Source organism: Haliotis rubra, unplaced genomic scaffold (genome assembly GCF_003918875.1).
Source record: "Haliotis rubra isolate DU_JTF1 unplaced genomic scaffold, ASM391887v1 Scf8, whole genome shotgun sequence".
Lineage (NCBI taxonomy): Eukaryota > Metazoa > Mollusca > Gastropoda > Lepetellida > Haliotidae > Haliotis > Haliotis rubra.
The window spans coordinates 4,467,802-4,491,686 of record NW_025767523.1 but is presented as its reverse complement, the minus strand read 5'-3'; the positions used below and the strand labels follow the sequence as shown (position 1 = coordinate 4,491,686).

At 37.5% G+C, this 23,885-nt stretch overlaps 1 protein-coding gene across 1 annotated transcript in view; it reads right to left on the bottom strand.

The window, feature by feature from the left end:
* LOC124261390 (zinc finger SWIM domain-containing protein 8 homolog) overlaps window positions 1-23,870 on the bottom strand; it is a 59,248-nt gene extending 35,378 nt beyond the window's left edge. The window contains 1 exon segment of the mRNA XM_046695704.1: window positions 23,424-23,870. Coding sequence (XP_046551660.1) covers window positions 23,424-23,601 — 178 coding nt within the window. The 5' untranslated portion in view covers window positions 23,602-23,870.
* Window positions 23,871-23,885: the final 15 nt, after the last annotated feature.

The following is a 23,885-nucleotide window of genomic DNA, read 5'->3' as shown; positions in this document are numbered from 1 at the left end:
GCCATTGAAAACACAGCAGAGTTAGCATATTTCACTAATAAAGTGATGTGTATATATGCGCACGTTGAGGATGATTGTGCTTAGTAAGTCCAGACCTATGCTGGTTTAAGGCCACGCCACAGCTTAATGTTGACACCCCACTCAAACATGGCATTCTGATGGTGACATAGTCTGTCTCACAGTCCCTGAACCAGGGGTGGAAATAACCTAAAGTCCAGTGTCCGAGTCCAGTGTTGTTTCCAGTCGGGCAAGCAAATTTGTATATCACGCTGTACCAATGTCCAGTTGACTTTCCAATGTTAATCATATTGTTTATTTTAAAAAATCAACAAGAAAATCGGCCGGTATAGAGGAAAAATTATCAGGGCAAGTGATTTTACATGTGCCACTGTACCGGTGTACACAAGCAATTTAAATGGGTTTATTTGTTACTATCATTATATATATTCAGGGACTAAGCTTTAGTCTAATGGTGAGACAACCAGTCTTTGTTTCATGCTCTTTATTCTGAGCACCAGACAAGGCAACAACAAGTATTATAATTAACATATTTTGGTATGACACAGCTGGGGACGGAACCTCCGACCTTCCTCTCACAAACAATAATCAATGCTGCTGAGGTATATGACAGATCAGGTCATTCACTGCACTGCCCTGTCCTCATTAAAATTCCTGAAATTCCCATGTGGAAATCTGCTTGGCTTCTGGCTACACTTCTATGTCACTGCCCTGAAATCCCCACATGGAAATTTGCCTGGCTTCTGGCTACACTTCTATGTCACTGCCCTGAAATCCCCACGTGGAAATCTGCCAGGCTTCTGGTTACACTTCTATGTCACTGCCCTGAAATCCCCACGTGGAAATCTGCCTGGCTTCTGGCTACACTTCTATGTCACTGCCCTGAAATCCCCACGTGGAAATCTGCCAGGCTTCTGGCTACACTTCTATGTCACTGCCCTGAAATCCCCACGTGGAAATCTGCCAAGCTTCTGGTTACACTTCTGTGTAAAGGCACCTTGACAGCATAACCTGACTCGATCCTTCTGCTTCATGAATCGGCCAAATTACTGTGTTTCGGATTAAGACTGACTGACTGACTGAGTTTGGTTTTACGCCGCTTTTAGCAATATTTCAGCAACATCACAGCGGGAGACACCAGAAATGGGCTTCACACATTGTACCCATGTGGGGATTCAAACCCGGGTCTTTGCCATGATGAGCCAACGCTTTAACCACTAGGCTACCCCACCGCCCCGTTTCGAATTAAGAATAACACCTGGTCGCTTATTTACAGCAAGCCAACTCTGTTTGATGTGAACAATAATCAAAATTTCAGTTCAGTAGCATTTCCTCCAAAGGGTACTCAATTTTATGGACATCTTAATTTCACAATTACAATGTTCTTTACAGTGAGTGAGTTAAAATTTAAAGTCACATCAGCAATATTTCAGCCTTATCGTGACTAAAACAGGTCATACTTAATTAATAAAATTGTTATTTCATATCATAAAACCTGTTGCCAAAATAACTACAATATCACAGTAAGAAATTTAAAACTAGCATGTACCGGTAACTAAAATCATATACTATTAAGGACATTTACAACATAAAAACGGGCTATAGATCAACAGCAACTGAAGGTAGATCTGTAGATACCATGGGGACTAACAGTACTTTACAAAATAAGGTAATGTATTTGCTGTAATATGCTTACAAAATTGACAAAAAGGATGTTTTGAACTTAAACCATACACAATGAGTTTTACTGTCAATAATGAAGTAGAAGATAATATCTGCAGTTCAAATGTTGGAGTTACTAGACAATTGCACACTTTCTGTAAGTCATCTATAATACACACACAATAATATGCATGGTCATGTCCACTTTCTGGCTTAGTATTGATATCAGATTACATTCATATTGGTCTAGAACGTGATCACTGTGCACTTAATATGATGAATATGGTATTCTTAGATACCATAGAAGCTGTCCAAATGAATACGTCATGCTGACAACATGTACTTAGATGCTACTTTCCTGGCAGAAATTGTTTCCTCTTAATGAGGATTGTATACTTTTTCTTTGCAATGACAAATCTATCTTGAAGATGTACAAAACACTAATCAAGGAAACAGATGCTACTGCTGACTCTCCAGGGGGCAGTCTTGTGAGAGATGACATAATTCACAAGGGTAGATTAAATCTGTATTGTATGGCCAGTCAATTCTGCATTTTCTATTCCTGGGTTGCACTAGATAACAGCCCTAACAGAAATACATCTCAAACAGATAGGCATTATAGACACAGCAGTATCTATCTGGTAGGGCTTGAGGGGAGCTCTGTATGAATCTTATAGACACAGCAGGCCCATAAAGGGCAATACAAGAAATACATCTCAAACAGATAGGCATTATAGACACAGTATCTATCTGGTGGGGCTTGAGGGGAACTCTGTATGAATCTTATAGACACAGCAGGCCCATAAAGGGCAATACAAGAAATACATCTCAAACAGATAGGCATTATAGACACAGCAGTATCTATCTGGTGGGGCTTGAGGGGAACTCTGTATGAATCTTATAGACACAGCAAGCCGGTAAAGGGCAATACAAGAAATACATCTCAAACAGATAGGCATTATAGACACAGTATCTATCTGGTAGGGCTTGAGGGGAACTCTGTATGAATCTTATAGACACAGCAAGACCGTAAAGGGCAATACAAGAAATACATCTCAAACAGATAGGCATTATAGACACAGTATCTATCTGGTAGGGCTTGAGGGGAACTCTGTATGAATCTTATAGACACAGCAAGCCCGTAAAGGGCAATACAAGAAATACATCTCAAACAGATAGGCATTATAGACACAGTATCTATCTGGTAGGGCTTGAGGGGAACTCTGTATGAATCTTATAGACACAGCAAGCCCGTAAAGGGCAATACAAGAAATACATCTCAAACAGATAGGCATTATAGACACAGTATCTATCTGGTGGGGCTTGAGGGGAACTCTGTATGAATCTTATAGACACAGCAGGCCCGTAAAGGGCAATACAAGAAATACATCTCAAACAGATAGGCATTATAGTATCTATTAAGGCTGTAACGATTCACTCGCATATTCGGTGAATCGAACCGAAGCCCTTCATGAATTCAATTCGTTATTTGTGGTCACCAGACCTGAATATTAACGAATATTTACGATTTTTTTAAGGGAGCATGTTTTACTTGAACCCTTGTGTACTTTTGGAAAGTGAGATATGCAAGGATTGATTATGTACTAGCACTGCAGTGGCGCATGTCATGTTAGTTTGCCATGGACACACATGGTACTGTCGACTATAACTATTACATACCAAATTTGAGTGTCATGAGATCACTGGTTATTGCTGTGACAAATCAAAACTGTCAAAACTGTCAACATGGGCATTCATGGAATCATCCTATACTCCGTCTTGGGCATGATTTTAGTATCATATTTCTTTCCATGTTTATATATTTTCATCCCTCCAGTTGTCATTACAACTGAGTGAGTGAGTGAGTGAGTGAGTGAGTATGGTTTTTGCCATTTTTAGCAAATTTCCAGCAACATCATAACAGAGACACCAGAAATAGGCTTCACGCAGTGTATCCTGGTGGGAAATAGAACCTGCATCTTCAACTTAATGAGCAAATGCAGTAACCATTACTGTACCCCTCCACCCTTACTAATTTCATAAATTACTATTAGCTCACCTGCCTGATGACAATTTCATGAGTGATTGAGTATGGTTTAACAGCGGTTTAGCAATATTCCAGCAACATCACGGCAGGGGAACACCAGAAATTCACATTGTATCTATGTGGGGGATAAACCTCGGGTTTTCAGCGTGACAAGCGAACACTTTACCATTAGGCTACCGCCCTGAAAATTTCATGACTTGCATCACATACTTAGAGGCAAGTTACTAATAGAACTAAACAGTAAGGATTGGCTCATTATTGACAAGTTCATCAAGGCCTAATCAGTTATTTATGAATCTGACATTTGTCACTAATCCCCAATATATCTTGGGCACTTACAGGATCTCATTTTATCCACTAACAGAGTGGATCATGCTTTATTTGGCTACAATAAAGCAAACCCTTCACTAGTTGTGTTTACACTTCAACTACTAATAGGTACATGGCCTCAACATGAGCTCCAACCAATTCTGTTAGAAAATCACAGAAATTGCTGAGATTGGTCAAACTTGGAGGCATGAGAAAAACCAACAAGTGAAAACGTTGCTGTAAAAAACTTATTTGTTAACAGTTTTAACAGATTTTCATCCTTGCCCACCTTGCTATTAAACATTGTTTTAGTCAGATCAGTGTATCACTTGAGTGTTGGAAGAAAGACGAAAGTGATGCATACCTTAGATGACTGTGTTGAAATCAAAAAGCATCGCTGTGGAGTCCTAAAAACCAAATCTAAGGATGTTCGGATACTGTTCATATACAAGGACAGAGAGGTAATAAAATGATAATCAGGAGAATCTGGAATTCAAACCCACAATGAGAAGACTCTACAACCAAGGGACATAACTCTGTGTGATGCCTCAGATATTTTTAACAGTTTGATAGGTAATGGGGTTTCAGACTATTTCTGTCCAATTATAAATTGTTTTTATTTCCTTGACTTATAGGGGTTGCATGATCATGATCAAATGACAAGAGTCTTCGTTGTACAGAAATAAGATGCTGGTATACCTTGGGGATGAGTGAGTGAGTTTAGTTTTATGTCACTTTTAGCAATATTCTAGCAATATCACGGCGGGGAACCTGGGACGGCGGGGGACATCAGAAATGGGCTTCACACATTGTACCCATGTGGGAATTCGAACCTGGGCCTTCGGCGTGACGAGTGAACACTTTAACCACAAGGCTACCCCACCACCCCAACTTGGGGATGAAAGTGACAAGAAAATTCAAGTGTCCATTGATCCACCCCAGTCACAAACAAATAGAGCAACAACATCACAGCATCCTCTGAAGACCAGTAAGTCAATGTAACTTCTTATCGACAGTAACTGTAGATAATTTTGCTCAAACACAGACATTAGCTAATGACATAATTATGGATATTACATGAAACATTGACAGGCAAAAGTATCATTGCAGCATTATTTCTGATAACCTTTATATTGTAAACCTGCATATAATGCATCATGAGCATGCATGAGTGGGTGAACACTGGCGCTTTACAAATATCCATTATTATTATTACTGGATAAAATATTATTACAACTTTTGTCATAATTTCTATGGTTTAAGTTAATATCTACACATACTTTCATTCAAGTCTAATTTACAAACTGAAAATTGTTTAAAGCAAAAAGAATCTCTAACTATCCAGCTTCTTTTTGAGATTGATGTTATTAGAACCATATCATTTGGTTTTAGGGCTTTAGAAAATAGGATATGCATGTACAATATATGTCACTCACTGTTGAACACTTTAGCTCCCACAAAACACAATATGCATTGCAATATAGAGGCCTGTATCACAGTTTATAGCAGTGCCATTCATTTACTAATACACTGCCCTAGTACAAAGCACCATGACATAAGCTCCCTTCACTTTCTATGAGGTGACCAAACAAATGACAGTTTTGAGTCCCCAGATTAAAAGGAACAGCAGCCAAGGCCTCCAGGACCCATTATCACTTCAACTTCTCACACTGCAATATAACACAGTACAGATACTTCCTGCATTGTCATGGACTTCATTTCCCTGAACCAAACTGTTCTACAACCTTTCACCAATATTCGGTCAATTCTACAATGAATGTTACTTGAGACTAGTCGACAGATTACAATAATTGATAACCTCATTCAACACTCAGAGTGCATCAGTGCTAACTCAGTCAAGTGTTCAACCATTATGACATCAGTGTATTGACTTTCACTCTGATACACATTGTTGCCCTTAAAGATGTGTTGCTGGCAGTATTTGAAATTAAAGAGTGTACTGCCATCATCAAGGTTTGTTCTTGCTACTGTAATGTTTGAATCGAGGGACCACCTAAATTTGATATGCATGAACGCATGTGTGTGTGTGCGTGAGTGTGGGCACGCGCATGTATGTATGTATGCATGCACGCACGCACGCACGCACGCACGCACGCACGCACGCATACACGCACGCACGAACGCGTTCATGTATAAAATAAATACTTAGTGGGGATGGAACTTGACCGAAAACACCTACTACCCAACATAAAGCAATACCCTAAAATTCTTTAAAATGTTACCCATTCCCTAGGAAACCCTTGACATAAGCAAACTGATCCAGGTATTCAGGCTAGTGCTAATTTCAGACCCTGTTAACTTGAACACTGAATACTGAAAACCATGTTTTTAGGCATCATTTACATTTTCACTCTGCACTACATGTAAAATTACTTTAGAGTATTATATATCCATACATAAGCATGACTTAACACGTTCCTACTGGGCTGAATGTATTCGTCAATGGAGACCTGCATAAATTCATCATCTCATACACCAAAAACGTTTAAATACCGTATCTCCCAGATATAATGCAGAGAATATGGTAAACAAATTTAGCAAGAAATAAAAAGTCCCCAAGATAAATGCTCCACAAAATTAAGCTGAGAGAAATTTAGGTGAAAATGAGATTCAAAGATGTTATCCAGGCAGTTCTATGCATTTAGGAACTCGCCAATGATCATTCCAGTATAGCCCATATATGAATGCACTGGAGAACAGGCTTGGCAGGAGATACAACTATACTTGCTTCTTTCAACTAGCAAGGGTATTCATTGCATCTGCCAAGCCATGCTTAACATGGTCCTAGAAACCAGCTGCACTAATGCATCTTTCCACAGGTTGGAGCTTTCTAAGTCTCCATTAATAATAAATAGACTCTTCATCAGATACTAACACTAGCCTGGCAGTCCTTTTGTCTAGGCCTATGAACATAGGCAGTCACCAATGTGGCTGAATAATAAAATACACAATATCAACACACATTCATGTAGTGCTTACAAATGTGAAAGGTTCTTTTAGTATAACTTACACATATTCACTTGCATCTCTCAGTGTCAGTGTGCTGGAGCAACTCATACAGTACAACCAGAAATTATTGAGAATTTAAGATTGTCAATTTTAATTATTTTTTTCACTCATTACTCACGTATTAAATGTGAATATTAGCAGAATATAACTCCAGATTCAAAGACAGGTGAACAGTTAGTATTTTGTCAAGTCACCAAGGGCAGCAATGCAGGCTTCAATGCGGCGGGGCATACTACTGATCAAAGAAATTAGAAAGTCGTGGTCCATGCTGTCCCAATATCAGACCACCTCTTCTTTCATTACAGCAATATTTGTCAGATTTTTCTTATTGACACTTTCCTTCATAAGTCCCCAAACATTTTCTATTGGATTTAGGTCAGGGCTATAGCTTGGCCAATCTAATAATGTCATATTTTGGTTTCGAAACCAGGCCTGTGAATGCTTTGAAAATTGTTTCAAATTGTTTCAAAGAAAACATGAGAAGATGGAAGTAAATGTCCCTCGAGAATATCTGTGTACCGTTCACTGTTCATATTCCCTTCAAATACACAGAGGGGCTTGCCCCTAACACAGATATGCCACCCCACACGTTAAATTTCGGACTGTACTTTGGGTGCTGATACAAAGGTTTTTCAGTTTGTTTGGTCCAGAATTTCAGTGTATTAGGAAACAGCCACACAGAACTTTCATTTGGGAAAATGACATTGTCCCAATTAAAATTTCTATGCTGTAAGCACCAGTTCAACCTTTGCTCCTTTTGTTCAGGTTTCATGATCGGTGATGGAATTCCTTGACTTTTCTGCCAACCCATTGAATGCAGCTCAGTTCTTATTGTCTCCTTACCGACAGCCACAGTTCCTCTATCAATCATATCCAGCCTTAAGTTTTCTAAACTCCTTCGTTTGTTTTTAGAAACAAGAATACCAAGCCGCCTCCTGTCACGACAGTCAATTTTCTTGGCCTACCTGCGCCTCTCTGGTGCTCAATGCCATATCCATTTGCAATATTTTTCAAAACACGATCAAAAGTGGACAAAGGGATGCCTGTTCTACTTGAAATCACTTTAGCTTATGTGATGTCCTTGTTATAACACTCTAAAATCAACTTCCTCTTCTCTAAATCATCCATACTGAGGAGCACTGAAATGTCGTCTGCTAGCAAGTAAACAAAGGAGGATAACTCGTCACAAACTAATGAAAAAGGATTAACGGAGTTGTCTCTCTTGAATGAAACCAAGTACTTGATAGCTGGTTAAGGTTGTTTATACTAGAAATCCGATTAAACATATTCCTAAAATTCTCAATAATTTCTGGTCATACTATAATCACATGATGTATTCACTTACAATCATCCACTGGCATCACGGTTCCAGTGCAAATCATGACACTATCAAGCCTCCATGTACAAAACCTACAGCAATGTATTCATTTATACATATACAGTAGCTGCAGCAATCTGTAAAAACATCACACATCATGCCACTGTTCTGATTCTCTGAAACAAGAACTTATCAATGTGACTGTACATTGTGATGGAACTGTGATGTCTCCCAGCCTGTTAAACCTGCCATCAGTCTCAATGCTTCCTCCAGCCTAACAGGTGCATCATATCTTCTGTTATAGAAGATCCCTATCTAAGGCTTGCTTGCAGATATACCTTTTCGTGAAAGGAACAAATCTATCTGTGTAAATATACCAAACATTTTTCACCATTTTCCCATTGTAAACATCTATCTGTATAAATATACCAAACATTTTTCACCATTTCCCCATTTCTAAACAAATGATTCAAAATAAATTTCCAGCACAACCGGTAACTGTATGATTGAACAAAGTATTTTACCAAAGAATCCCAAATTTCTGACATGACATGCTCATAAATACAGATAACTAGTTCTAGTTTATTTCACAAAGCAATGTTTCAATGTTGATTCTTACATAGCTATCAACTGAACTTCTAGAATGCTGATCAAACAATTATAAATATAGGCAACCTCGTATAAAAACAGCTTGATCAGTGCCCATACAAAAAATATCAAATATCAAGTATTTTATTAAACTGCAAAGTAATTGATTGTAATGTAAACCTTGAATAAAAACAAACACATTTACAAGTTTACTTGAAAGGCTAATCCTTGCACTAAGAAACAGGTAGTAAATCAATTTGTTCCATATTGCTGCAACATTTGTGTGGGCAGTAGGGTCTGCACTACACCCACTTAGGTCTATCCATTAGGACAACCGTTCTCTGGTCCACAAAGCTTTCATTGTGCTAAGACACTCGTAAGTCCTATATTTAACACCCACTTATGGCAGATCACAGCATAAAGACCTTCATAACTCCCATTCGTAAACAGACTTATGACAAAGTCAAAGTAACTGATTTGTGGAGCTGAGAGGCACTGGTCAGCTTGTGAAGGTTTCTACTGTTTCCACAGTGGAACATGAACCCCAAGCTTGACTCAGAAACCCTGCAGGGAGTGACCCTAAGTTCAGTATGCATTGTCTAAAGCACTAACCCCTAACAACGCCATCAACACTAACAGGAGCATGAATCAATTAAAATGGGTTCATTAAGTTTACATCTGTACTGTATGAATCTGAGGACCAGCCACATATGTACGCTGTAACATTATAGGCATGATTCCGAGATGTTTATTATTTTTAAATTGATTAATTAAATTTAGAATACATTCTAAAATACTTGTGTTTATCAGTTGAGGGTTCCTTTAATTCAACCATTCCTATCAAGAACTAAATTTAGACACATTCCAAACCCACATACACATCTAATAACTCACCTTTTCAAATCTTCAAACCTTCATGATACTCTCTAACATTCAGTTTTTAAACAAACTAAAATGATACAAATAACTCAAATGTGTTCACTTAACAGATTAAATTGACCATGTTCAGAGCAAATCCAGGTCAACATGACCCTAAGTTTCAGCTAGCCTGATTTACCATGAAGTTACCATGGAGGTGTGTGTGTGCTTTGACTGCTGTTGGCTGTCAGCACTTCTCTTGCCCATTTTTCAAGGGCCAAATATAAGACACCAAAATATTAAAAACATAACCCTCTGACAATGTACATAAACAAGTTGCTCTTCCAAAAAGGCAGGCTGCGATTCTGACAACTGCTCTCTATTACTGTTAGGAAGAAGTGTTCATTTCAGTAATGGTTATTAGTAACTTATTACCAAGACTAAACAGACATTTTCATCTCACGTTGCCATTTATAATATCTTTCAAGTTTATCATGTTTATACCTTCCATGTCAAAATGACACATGTAGTGATACTCTTTGAACCTACAATGCTAAATCCAATGTTGCTGAAATTGATGCAAGTATCTCAATGACTTAAAAGATGGATAGTTGTATGGGATAGAGAAGTAAACATGAATGCCACAAAACCTCATTCTATTTGTTGCCTTCATATTCTTGTGCCAGATATTTGTTTTTGGCAAGAGAACAATCTTGAAGATAGTTTAAAACCATAAGACTGAATACAGCATAAGGCCTCCCACATGGTCTCACACTATCTCCTCCAAATGTTTCCCTGAATGCAAACAGCTGATACTGAATACCTCGCAAAAGAAAGCAATGTTAGCATGTTACATTTGGGATTACACTTTCTCAGTAAAGTACGGAATATCATACTTTTTAGGTTGAGTATCTGCTGAGATTCGACGCCACACTCTCAAGAGTCTATTCAATATGTAGCATGTGCTGAATGAGTGCATACTGAAGTGATGTTTCAGTAAGAATCAAGAAAATAGAAATTAAAGACATGGTGAACAGAAAGCGCCGATATCCAGCTCAGCTGCTCAACAAAGGCTTTGTTTTTTTCCCTTGATCACTGGATGTCAATCTCAACGGAACGTCGTATTATCAATCTCAACTCCCTGGGGAGCATAAACTCTTGCAGCCACTAGGCGCACCGAGTTAGTGTGGCTTTCCCATCCTTATGAGTAAAACATGTAGAACACATAGGATTTATGATGACTTAACCTACCGACTGTTAAGGGATGCTTGTCAAACTAGCAACAGTTAAGCAATGCTTGTTATGAATTCTTAAAAATGATCAGCTGAAGATGTTTTATGCGTGTGAACCAAACTATGGGCCCTTAATCTCCAAAAACAGGCAAATGTCAGTTTGGCAAATATTGAGTGCAGGTTCAAATAAAATCAGTAACCTTAATAAATGCAAATATAGCTCTTTGAAAAACAATTTGAAAGAGTACTAGCTTCAAAATTATGATTTCCTTTCAAGAATGATCATATGATGAGATCTACTGATTTTGCTAACCAAGTATCTAACCTCGAACCTGCTGGGGCAGAATGGTAGCCTAGTGGTGAAAGTGTTTGCTCATCCCACCAAAGATCCAGGTTCGATTTCCCACATGGGTACAATGTATGAAGCTCATTCCTGGTGTCCCCGCTGTGATATTGCTGGAATATTGCTTAAAGCGGTGTAACACTAAACTCACTCAATCCTGCTAACCTCATAATTGACCCTCGTACCCGCTAAACTCGTAATAAAATTCCCATCTGTTGGTACTAACCAAGTAACTAACCTCAAATCCACTAAGATAGTAACTTACTCGAAACATGCCTACCTAGTAATGAACATCAAACACACTAACCACATCACCAACCTCCAACCTAGTAACTAATCAAAAAGCCTACAAAGCCACCACACTTGATAAAATAAACCTGAACTGAATGGCCTCCTTCCTGTGTGAAGCTATATGCCTGACAACTGTTCTACATATATACAGGTGTGCAGGGTAAGCGTGTAACGATACAGCTGTGAGTCCATCCACAGTCACCATCTATGCACCAGCCAAGAAATCATATTAAGAAATCCATCAAGCACTTTCTCACAATTTTTTTGACACCTTAATCTTGATTCCCTTCAACAAGGCACAAAGATTATTGATTGCTATTTAAAAATATTGTTAGTGTTTAATGAGATCTATGTCCCTGCCAGCAGTGATAATGTCTAAGAGGGATAAGATGGGACACAGTTATCGATTCCATTATAACAGTACACATCATTATAGCAGTGAATAATACAACTCCGTGACTGCAGGGGACTGCACCTTGCTGGTATCTCATTCCCAATGTGTGTGAATCAAGGCACAGAAACTTGTCTCAAAGTATTCTTGCCCATAGAGTCCTTAGGACATTGCAGTGTACTGAACGAGGTTTAGACAATAGTTGCTTTATTGATGGTTGTTTGTGTGTGGTATGTGTAGCTTGTTTCCTCTGGTACAGGTGTGTGTGGTACAGTCAGTGCACAGACCTACATCACAGCAAACAGCTCTCAACATCGAGAGGCAAAATCAATGCTTTCACCATCAACCTCAGCTACACAAGACACTGGAAGAGCAAAACATGATGATTGCACAGTATTTGTATTCATGGGCAGAAACACTGGGCAATGACTTCACTGGTGAAGGCTGAGGCTTTGGCTGTTAGTCTTGCATCATGGGAAGAACAGCTAGAACACATTTTGTCAAAACCAGTCCACGCGATAAAACATTCTAGATTGTTTATTTTATAATAATAATAATAGTGTTATTTAAAGACTCAATGGAACAAGTTTTAGACTGCATTGCTGGTGCACTATCAGTACTAGTACTACTACACAGTACATAAAGTACGATGAATAACCGATATCACTTTATCTTCAGAATACATGATGTCTCAGGAAATACAGATAACGCACTTCAAACTGTTCAGAGGCTAAACATTTGTAGTGCTATTTTCAGTGTTCGAAATTCAGAGGGTCTTTGTTAAGGTGGGTGGGTGAGTTTAGTTTTAGACACTGCATCAAAGTTACATAATTAGGTTCAAATTATACAGAAGCCACATGCATAGAAACTAGGATCTACCTCAGTTTTGAATGCTTCAAGTAAACTGAAAAATGGTAAAATGCATTGTAAACCCAATATGCTAACCACACATAAGTTTGCCTTTCAGAGGTGAGGTGAAATTGGGTTTAACGTCGTGCTTGAGAATATTTCGCGCATATGATGATGTGCATGCGTGTGTATGTGTATGTGTGGCTGCTTGCACTAGCCCAGACTGAATTTGGTTTATACTGCTAGCCCACTGAGATACCATGCCGCAGTGAAGCATGAATACCCAACTCAGACACATTATACTGACTCCGAGCCTGGTGACTCCGAGCACCAGGCAGGGACCAACAAGTACCATATTTTAACGTCTTTTGGTATGACGCGATCAGGGATCGAACCCACGACCTTCTGTTCTCCGGGCGGATGCCCTAACCACTACCACCATGGAGGCGGTTGCCTTTCAGAAGAGGGAAGGGGGATGTAATAGGTCAATACGCTACAACCAAGTTTCCATATTGCTTCCCTGTCCTTGTTTAGGCTTATGTGGAGACTCTGTGTCTCATCCACAAGTCTGGTACCAATTTGGAATCCCTATGGGGTGAAATGAAATAGATGCAGAGTCTGCGGTATTTGTAGTTTAAGCTTATTCCCCATTATCAGCACTATTCATTATCACAATCACTGATACAGAGCAAATACACATTATCTTGTAATCTTTGACAGACACTGCCATTGTTGGCGATAGTCAGATAACAGATCAAGTGGTAAATATTGATAGACACAGATAGAGAACAGTGTTTACTTATCATGTAGATAACTCTATATCTAAACATTGTAGAAAATTATATTGTTTGTGTTGACCCCTGTTTCTGCAGATCTATGGTGAAATCATGGATCTATTTTGGTGGGCACTTCTAGGTCAGGAGCTATGGAATACATATTCCCTGCACATCAACAAGGGAAGAGTACAACAAAAATACCCTACACCCAGCATTTGCCAAATAATTTCGATAAGTGAATTAGGGTTTTGAAAGAGATAACATGCTGTTTTCATTGGTTTTTTTAAATAATTTAATCAAATTAAAGGGTGCATCCTTTACTCTCATGCATTTGTAACCATGGTGATGTGGTGAATGTCAATTTTTTAAAATAAACTAAATAACATGAATAAAAAAACGGATTAAACAATCACTGAAAATCAAATTAATGAGGGTGTTGTGACACTAATAGGGACTTGTGTTTACCCTGTATTATGAAATTCAACCCTGAGAGAAATATACCCAATGCAGCTCATGCAAGTGTGTGGTAAGTCTAGATTACCACAGTTTCATGAAAACAAACGAGTCTCTTTTCAGTGTATTTTATAATCATAACATAAAAACTGTTTTTCCTGCAAAATATGTTCATTTCAGAGACTAGATGTTGTTAAATAATGTCTCCATAATGAGTGTGTGCTGCCTTACCCAGCTTTTTAGAACCCAAAACACTTAGTATGGACTTCACACACTGCACCAATGTGGCCAGACAACTTGGGTTTTGTGATGAGCAAACACCATTACTAAGTACATAATCAGTATACCATCCTTCAGACTTCCATCTTGACTAACAGTTAGTTCCTGAAATGTTATGAATAATATTATGTAGAATTATTAAACATGGTTATGGTTTTATGATTAAACAGCAGCATTCTACAAGAGAACCACCCATGGGTAATAAAACACCCCTCAAGTATGTCAGTTTCGGGAGCTAGAGCTGAAATGGGTATGGATGCTAGAACTGAGAATGGATGAGAATGGAAAAGGAGAGGTTTGTTTTTAATATATGATCTGGGTCTGTAGGAGAGACTACCTACCATTATATCATATTAAAAAAATATATCTGTAATATAACTGAACAGCCCATGTAAAATACTATCGAAAACAACATGGCATTAAACCAAGACACTGCCAAGAGCCGCACATGCTTTGCACTAAGCCTGCCATTATGGCAAATCTGAAAACAATTGGACATGAACCTTCCTCTCAAGGTTGATGGATAGGAGCCAGTCAAGGTTACAGCTTTGTCCAAACAGTCTTGATTCTTATACATGAACTATACCTCAAATCCTGCACCACCCCATCTTATGAAGAAGCTGAATAGATACACTAGGTTGTTGGTCAATAATGTTAAATAAAACCTGATTTGCTTTCAACAGTTTAATGAAGGTGAATGGCCTGTATGTTTTATTGATTTCTAGCTGGGAAGCCATCACAAATTTAAACCTCAACTGCAAGTTTGCAGGCTGATGGCGCAGCAGGCACCACATAGTACTTTGTGTGAACAGACGCGAGGTAATAATCAAGGGACCCAGATCATGCAGAATATGATCAATTCCTTCGTAGTTCCATGAGAACATGCTCCCACATAAACCCAAACTTGGCTAAAATTGCCAATAAATATTCAGAAACAGGATCAAATTAGAAAATTGATCCATGCATTCTTAAAGTCACCTTATCATAGTGATAGTTTTTATACCTTTTTTCATGTTTATTTAACATTCTGAATGCTGATCGGATTGAAAAAATTTAACCATGTAATAGCACTTGTATAGTGACATTCACAATTTCTTTGCTGCACATCTCAAATGAATGTCTGGAAAAGGACAGGTAATATCTGATAATAATTCTACGACAGTTAATATAAATTACAAAAATCTAAACTATTCATGACCATTCAATTCCAACGAACATGTAGCAGTGATAACAAAGGCATTAAGAATTTATATTCACCTTGATGAATACCCTCAGATCAGATATCAGGTTGATATCTGCAGTATCCAATTCCCAGTGAGTCATAGACCAACATATTGGAAAGTCAGCAAAATGTCCCCAGTCAGAGCAAAAATTCTTGGGTTAACAAATCAGTTTGATAACAATTATTGGGCAGAAATTTCAATGCTTAGTTTAAATGAGTGTGCTGTATGCATAGAAAACCTCTGAATTTTGGGAAATCAACTTTTAGAATGTTTGTTATATGTCCAAAATTAGGTACCACCTGCCACAGATGGTTAGTTAAAAATCCAAATTAATCTCCTGCACCTTTAGTGTCTGCCAACTATGTAACCAACATTTAAGCAAGACAGTGGTTAACTTGTTACAAACAAAAATTAATATGTAATGCATGTCTTTACCATACTGTTTTATACATGTTGTACTGTTGGCCTCATGGCAATGGACCATTTTCAGGATTATTGGCCGTTTTCTGAATTTAAATTGGCCACTGCCCTTGTGTCAATAGTAAACTTTTTATTCTAATGTGCAAAATGGCCCATGGCCCCTGTCTCCCAATCCCTGGGGTTTGAATCCAGGGAACATTATTGTTTATCTAGGTCTGTCTGCACCATACCCATGCTGGTCGGTTTTGCCAAAGTGGTGAAGGTTTCCACCACAGGTATTTCAAAGTAACCATGCAAATGCACATGCACACACAGATCTACAAGTAATCCAAGCTATCCAACAGGCTGGTGTAGAAAAGAAATAACAGTTTACCAATGTTGTTATTCTTAAACAGAGACAGAAACAGGCTGATTTCTCTCTGTTGCATATAAGAATAATATTGTATTCTGTTTCATAGCTGTCTACACAACTTTCTGTTAAACTGGTCCCAGTGGCTATGTGCAAAACATTACATTTGTCAAACCTTGATACAGTATCTTCACATAACATATAATGACATTTGCCCATCAGATTTCTTCCAAGTGAAATATCATGGAATAATAATTCATACAAAATTCATTATAACCCTAATATATTGCTTGTAGTGGTAATAATGAATAATGAATTTTGTATGAATTATTATTCCATGATAGAAACATAAGAACTTGGTTTAATTTCCGATATTGTAAGTTTAACCTTTAAAACAATGCTTCATATGCATTCAGAGGTAACATTACTATCATAATATATACCTGAACACTACACTTTACTATCCACATACAACAGGTATTGTCTAAAGCCTTTGTTTCAAATACCATTTGCAGCATCCCGAAATGTCTCTCAAACTTGAATGCAGACAAATACTTCAGTGAATTTAGCAGCGAGGGCTCTGCAGCTAATAAGTGGCATGACCTCATATAAAGCTTTCAGCCAAGGTATGGCATAGGCAGCCCGCTCCATGGGTGTTGTCAGTTAATATCTTATGATTAAATCCATTAATAAAGTTAGAGTCATAAGTTGTCAGTCTGAAAGTGAAATCCAGCTGAGAAAGCCAGATTATCTTCAGCCGGTAGGCGTAGGTCACAGCTGCCTGACTACCTGTATAAGGCCCAAAATACATTTTATGCCAGAGCTAGTAATATGTGCCGCCATGTGCAAGAAATGAGCCATTCCAATTAAACAATTACAACCGTTTGGCTTGTTGCAGTAATTCCTGTCAGATTACTACAGATGGGAATCCAAGTACAGAAAATAAAGATTCATGCGCTACCACAATGCCAGTCAGAATTCAGGTTTGACTTCTCATAATGAGAGCTAAGGCTCAAGGTGCTTTAAACAAATACTATCCTGAGCACAATGTATTTCTATAGCCATGATATGTAACTATTTGAGGTTTTATTCCTAGTCTGACTAATCATTCCCAAGGTTCTCCAATCAGCAAATGATCAGTGAATACCGTGTACAGTTTGGCTCTTTAATAAATCTAGTTCAGTAGTTGTAATTGTTGATTTCAGTAAAGTTAGAAAACACTTTAACGTGGCACATGAACATGGCACAAGTGAAAAAGATCCCACATGCTAACATCCATCAATCTTTCAAAACTATACCAGGGATGTCCTTGAATTCACAACATTAAAGACAACTTACGAAAAACAGATCATTTCTAAACCAATAAGATACAGATAATGACATCAGCCTTGCTGGTCAAAGGTTTATTGCACAAGATAAAAAAATCAGGGAGAACCGTATCAGTCATAATAACGCCTACAAACAGTTAGAAAAATGCCAAGTGGCACATATTTTGTAAAACTTACTTCAAATGTCAAGGAAAGCACGGCATACAGTCTTTTCACATTTGGTTTTAAGCCAACATGATTGTACTAGGCTTATTGACAGGGACTATTATCAACAGTATGCTCAACAATAATAGTAGTTTCAATAGTCAATCAGTTACAAATATATCATAAATTATGAACCACAAAACTCATTTTTGATGTCGATTTCAGACCAGCAATATGATCATTTGCAAGGATTATGACAACTTATGCTTAGAGTTACTTCCCTTTGGTGTGAGTAGCAATACTTCTGTTATTGTACATTAATTAATCATCAAATCTTAAACCTGGTTTGATACTGTAGCAATGTAATACAACAATAGTGAAAAGAACAGCAATAGACAACCCTACTTCAACTAGTGTTAGTATAGAATACTAGCCATATGATCACAATGAAAAACTATATAACCATAACAAATGTGAAAAGAAAAGAAAGATACTGTGGAAGGCCAAACCATGTCAGTGATGACTGATGACAATCAACATAAAAATACTAAGCTGAAAGTATGAACTGAGCGTGCTTATTGTGCACTGTAGTGCAACAAGTAAATATTTAACACTGACTTCAGCATGTTCAGTCCACCGTTACAATTTCAGGTTAGGAGCTAAAAGACTATTTGTGGCATATATTAATCCTATTAATAGATCCTGGGTCAGTGACTCATGTAGGGAAGGTGGGCCAGGTCTAGCATTATCCTTGTTTAATTGTTCAACAACATTTTATAGTTTCATCTTGCTACCTTAGGAGTTAAAAATAATCTTTAAACAATAAATCATAAATGAGGATAACTTTTGCAGACATTGTTTCTCATGATGTTGATAGCATTAGATTAATAAGATTTTTATCTACCCTTTTTCATAAGTTGATACTCAGAGCTTCATATTAAAGCCAAAGTGATCCATTAACTGTGAAAGGAAATGTTTGGCAGGGCATTTTCCTATATTGATTGAAAAATTAATCATTTATTTATTCAGGGGTCAATGGCCTGGAAACAATGACAAATCATGGAAAATTGGAGATTGAAATTGTGACTGATGACAGTTGAGAACAACATACAGGTTACTATTTAAGGTATACACAATGTATATGTGTCACTCACTCACCCCTCACTCGTGCTACTAGTAAAAGACTATCTGGTGTTGGCATGTGTTATCTGGTTTCATTAAGTTCATCACTATATATTTTGTATGCAACACATACACTAAGAAACACCACCAAAATGGACATATTATTTCCTTTAGACTGCTATGTTTTGTTGGTCTTACATATAAGCATAAAAAGAATTGGCCTATCTCACAATGGTTTATATCACACAGTATGATTTCCGACATTGTGCTTTCTAATAATACTAGTTTTTGTGCATTTTCTATTATAGCATACTGTTCTACCAATGTTTTGCTGTACATGATATACTAACAAGAGCAATAGCATTCCCCTTTAGCCATCACTGAAAAATTATTTCACAAATTTTTAAATTTCTGCAACTTTAAGTATGAAGCTCAAATATGATTTCAATATACCTGACACCAATACTGGGATTATAAACTTACTAAATAACTAGGTAAATCCACATTGTTTCTTGCCAAACAAAAAGAAGCTGAACATGTTCAGAATGACCATTCCAGTGACCTTGACCTTCACTGGGACAATGTTAGTAAATTTATTTAAATATTGGGTGAGCTAAGGAACTTAAGGACAAACAATTAGTCTCAGCAGCATTATTTTATACAGCCCAACAAAATAAAGACACTGTTCAACATTCAAGTAAGTTATTAATCACACAACAGAAAATATTAAGCTGTCATCAAATGTCACATGACCATAAAACAAATCTGTTTTCAGGTCTCTGAACTCAAATTTGAATACCCCATGCTAATATTTCAAATTTTTCTCAAGTTGCATTATAAACACCATACTTTTTACCACCATCCAGGTACTGTCTGTATTTAATGCCACTGGTGTTAATATCTTGCACTTCAGTGTTGATAAACAAGTTATTCCAAGAATGTAAATTCAAAACATGTCATATTTTTTTGAAACTGGAAACAGTTCAGAATATATCTTTTGTTCGAAGCACACATTCTTGACTTATGGGTTAAAAAGACTTACTGTATCTCAATAGTGTTACCATATAAGTGTTGAGAATTCACTTCCATTTTTACATCAACAGTCAAATTTATTAACAGTCAAATTGACAAACTCTCTCAGAGCTACAGATAACTTTTTGGGTCATTGAGTTATGTACTCGCTTGTGTTCATCTCAATTGGGTATCCTAATTTTCCTTTGAGTAACCAAATAAATTGAACTCACCTCACTCAAACCCAATTGGGTATTTTGCCATTTTCCATTAATTGTAAAACTATAATAAAGTTTAAATGTTTGTTTACGTGTTTGTTATTTATATTTGATCTGTAATATGAGAAACGAAACAGAACCTCTCAATATTCCTCAGTTATTTTATCTATCCTCGGTAACCTCCATCTGTAGCACATGGGTCTGCTTACTCCAAAATATAGTAGATTTCATGACAGAAACTAATTCACCAGTACGCAAGCTAAGATTTGACATTTTTGTAGGCACTCATGTAAGATCAAATTTTTTAGTGTTTACAAAAATTCAAGTGTACTTGTACACAACAGACTTATTAGGAATTGAGTTTTCAAGTAAATATTTGCCTAATTTATGTAGATACGCAGCTTATCTGTACCTCTGTCTCTGAAGACTAATGTTTTACAGATGCACTTCAATCACAGGTTGAGTTACTGCAATAATTGTCGACATACTGGACTTCTGTACTCATCAGTCTGGAAGTACAGACTGAAGATATTTTCACCTGTCACATGTTCCTTACGAGTGGTCCAAACTATTGTGTCAATTTTTTTTCATGTAATTACAAATCCTGTTACCAAAGATTGATTTTTTGCAGTTTCCTATAATGGACAGGGTGCACTTATAGTTCATGGAACTGACAAAAGTAAGTTAGACAAACGGGAGTCCATTATGAACATAAACTGTTTATTTATTTGCTACCAAGCAGCCACAAGGGAGTTTGATAAGCCATTACCAACTAAAGAATTATCTAAGACCACTTATTAAGACTATGTGGCAGGGTGAGGTTATGATTGCACAGTGAGTAAGTGGTTGAGTGAGTGTATGAGTGGTTGAGTGAGTGTATGTGTGTGAGTGGATAAGTGAGTGAGTGGTTGAGTTGATAAGTGAGTGGTTGGATGAATGAGTGGTTGAGTGAGTGAGTGAATGAGTGAGGTTTAGAACCACTCTGTTTCATGTATGAGCTAATGTGGGAGAAAGCCTGAAGTGGTGCTAGTCTAAGATGTTTATCACTTCGATGAAATCAATCAACATGGACATGGTGCTGACAAACCTAGAAACGCAACTAGGGCAAACCACGATTCCAACCCACGTTCACAGGTTTCTGGCCTGCCCAGGGACTCAACTCTGTACAGCAAATTGAGGCACCTGAAACGACTGGGCCATTTATGCCCTTTATGATTCAGATAAAATCGCTGACACATTGTTAATGTACTAAGGCAACAAACTCTGTGCTTTATTACCTTATATAAGACAAGTGAAAAGAAGCAATGAAGCAAAGGGATCCATCATCGATTTGTCATGTGATGTGTTAACAAGTTTGAACATTAGATTAATTTAGATTGAGCAGATGCATCCAAATTTGCTGAAAACAACAACTTCAAAAATTCACATTTTGAAGTTCACAGAATTTTTAAACACTGATCATGCCAGAGAGGTTTGCATATTTCATAGAATACTAGTCACTGTGATGCATGAAGCTTGGGGTGAATATTAATGATTATGAAAATTTCAGCTACTTCAACACAGGGGGTGGTGGACAAGAATTGAGTGATGCCTGCTAACATTAATCAATGGGGAAGGCAATGGTTCTAACAGTTTTAACAGGACCCAGGTGTCAGTGACCCCCGACTAATGACTCTCAACAATACCATAGACCTGGTATATACAAAGAGGATAATTGCACATTGGGAAGGGGATAAGGGGCATTGGGTAAGACCAGGGTTACACAACATGAAGTAACGACCCAGCATTCTTACCTACACGTGTATGTAACATTATGACTAATGATGTAACACCATAATAAACATCCACATGCTAATTAAGTAACTGGACCAGGAAAACAATACTTTTATCAGTGCCCTGAGATGAATCATTAAGAAACAATGAAAACAGTACATGGTCTTATACAACTGTTATATGAGAGGAAAAACAGGATTGAGTTATTGCAGGCTGGATTTGAGAAACACTTCATTGATTCTCTTTGTTATTGAAAACCTTTGTCCACTTCAGCTGCTATTCTCTGTCATGACCTCTGTGACCCCAGTGCAAGTTCACTTCAACCTCATGTGGTTTCAATACGCCTCAGCAAACTGCCCTACTTTGCTCTCTCACAACTGACACTTTACCAACCCTTGCTCAAATGCAAATAGAGCCCATTGTTTTCGGAATATATAGTTCAGGAAAGACTGAGCATGTCTATTTTTAATCTACTGGTGGTTTCATTTGTTTTACTAGCATAATTCTATTTGTTTACAAATTGCTGACTGTAAGTAACCATGCCCATAAAAACAGGTATTCTTGGACAGCTTTAAGAAACTGAATAAAAAGTTATAAGACTGAAAAAAATGTACTAGGCAAAAATCTTGTAGCCATGCCTCTTGAGTTCAGTAAGATCGTATTTTTCTGATGGATTCAAGCAATGATTTAGCATATGTGTAACAAGAATACCAAATATACAGATAATATAATTTACATCTAGGGCAAGATATAACTACCATAACCAAACTTGATGATTTGTAAGAATACTCACTATTTCTACTATAATCAATGATAAAATAAGTAAACATTTCATAAAGAATCAACAATTCTTTTTCACAATTCTACCAGCAACAAGTAGACGTCTAGAACTAAATGCCATCATATCTTTTTTATGCAACATCCATTGCTGTAATTCCATATGCCACATATCATTTAACAGTTTTAGGTTACCCTTTTTACAAACCTTTGAAAATTGCAAGGTAAAGAGGTGATCACAATCCTGACTAAATAAGGTGTGTTTTGTCTGTTCAACCCAACCATATTGCATTCTAACACAAATGCTTTTGATTCCATGGAAGTGAACATATTTCATGCCTTCAACAATCATTATTTATCCAGTAAATCTGCAAAACAATCTTATTTCTGCTTAAAACAGTCAACATGTTCTTTGTGAAGACAGCCTGCTTTATCATTAGCCATTTACAACAGGCTTACACTAGGTGACAGCTAGGCTTATCATGCAAAATTCCTTCTCATTTGCAAACCTCTGGGGACTATTGTAGGACTTTATTTTTGACAAATATACTAACATACCATGTATTTTTATGTAAATCTACTGATAGAGGATGAAATCAACATTATTTACTCACCCTGTGCACGAATGCTAGGAACCGTCTGCCCTCCATTTTGCCTTTTCCAACCTCGCCAATTATTGCACAGGCTTTCTGGCTCGCTTAGCCAGGAACAGAGGGAATCCTCCTCAAAACGGTCGCTATCTTCAAATGAGAACCTATCTCCTTCATATTCCCAGTCAAACATCAAGTCCATGATGTTTCAGAGTGACGGGGAAAATGAAAACAAGGTTTTTGTTCTGTCGACTACTCCCGGCTGAACCTAAGACGGTCGACAGAAAAGGTTACCCCGACAAAACTATCGGGGATTTTTAGATATAGCGATCAACAAGGCAAATTCCACCCATATGTAAAGTTGAAAGGTATATCTAACAGGAGATATTATTATTACTGTGGGTAGGCCGCAGTATAATATAGAAAGAAGGTCAAATCCGGAGGTTTTTTAGATGACTGGTCATGTTGAAGTGTACAACAATAACA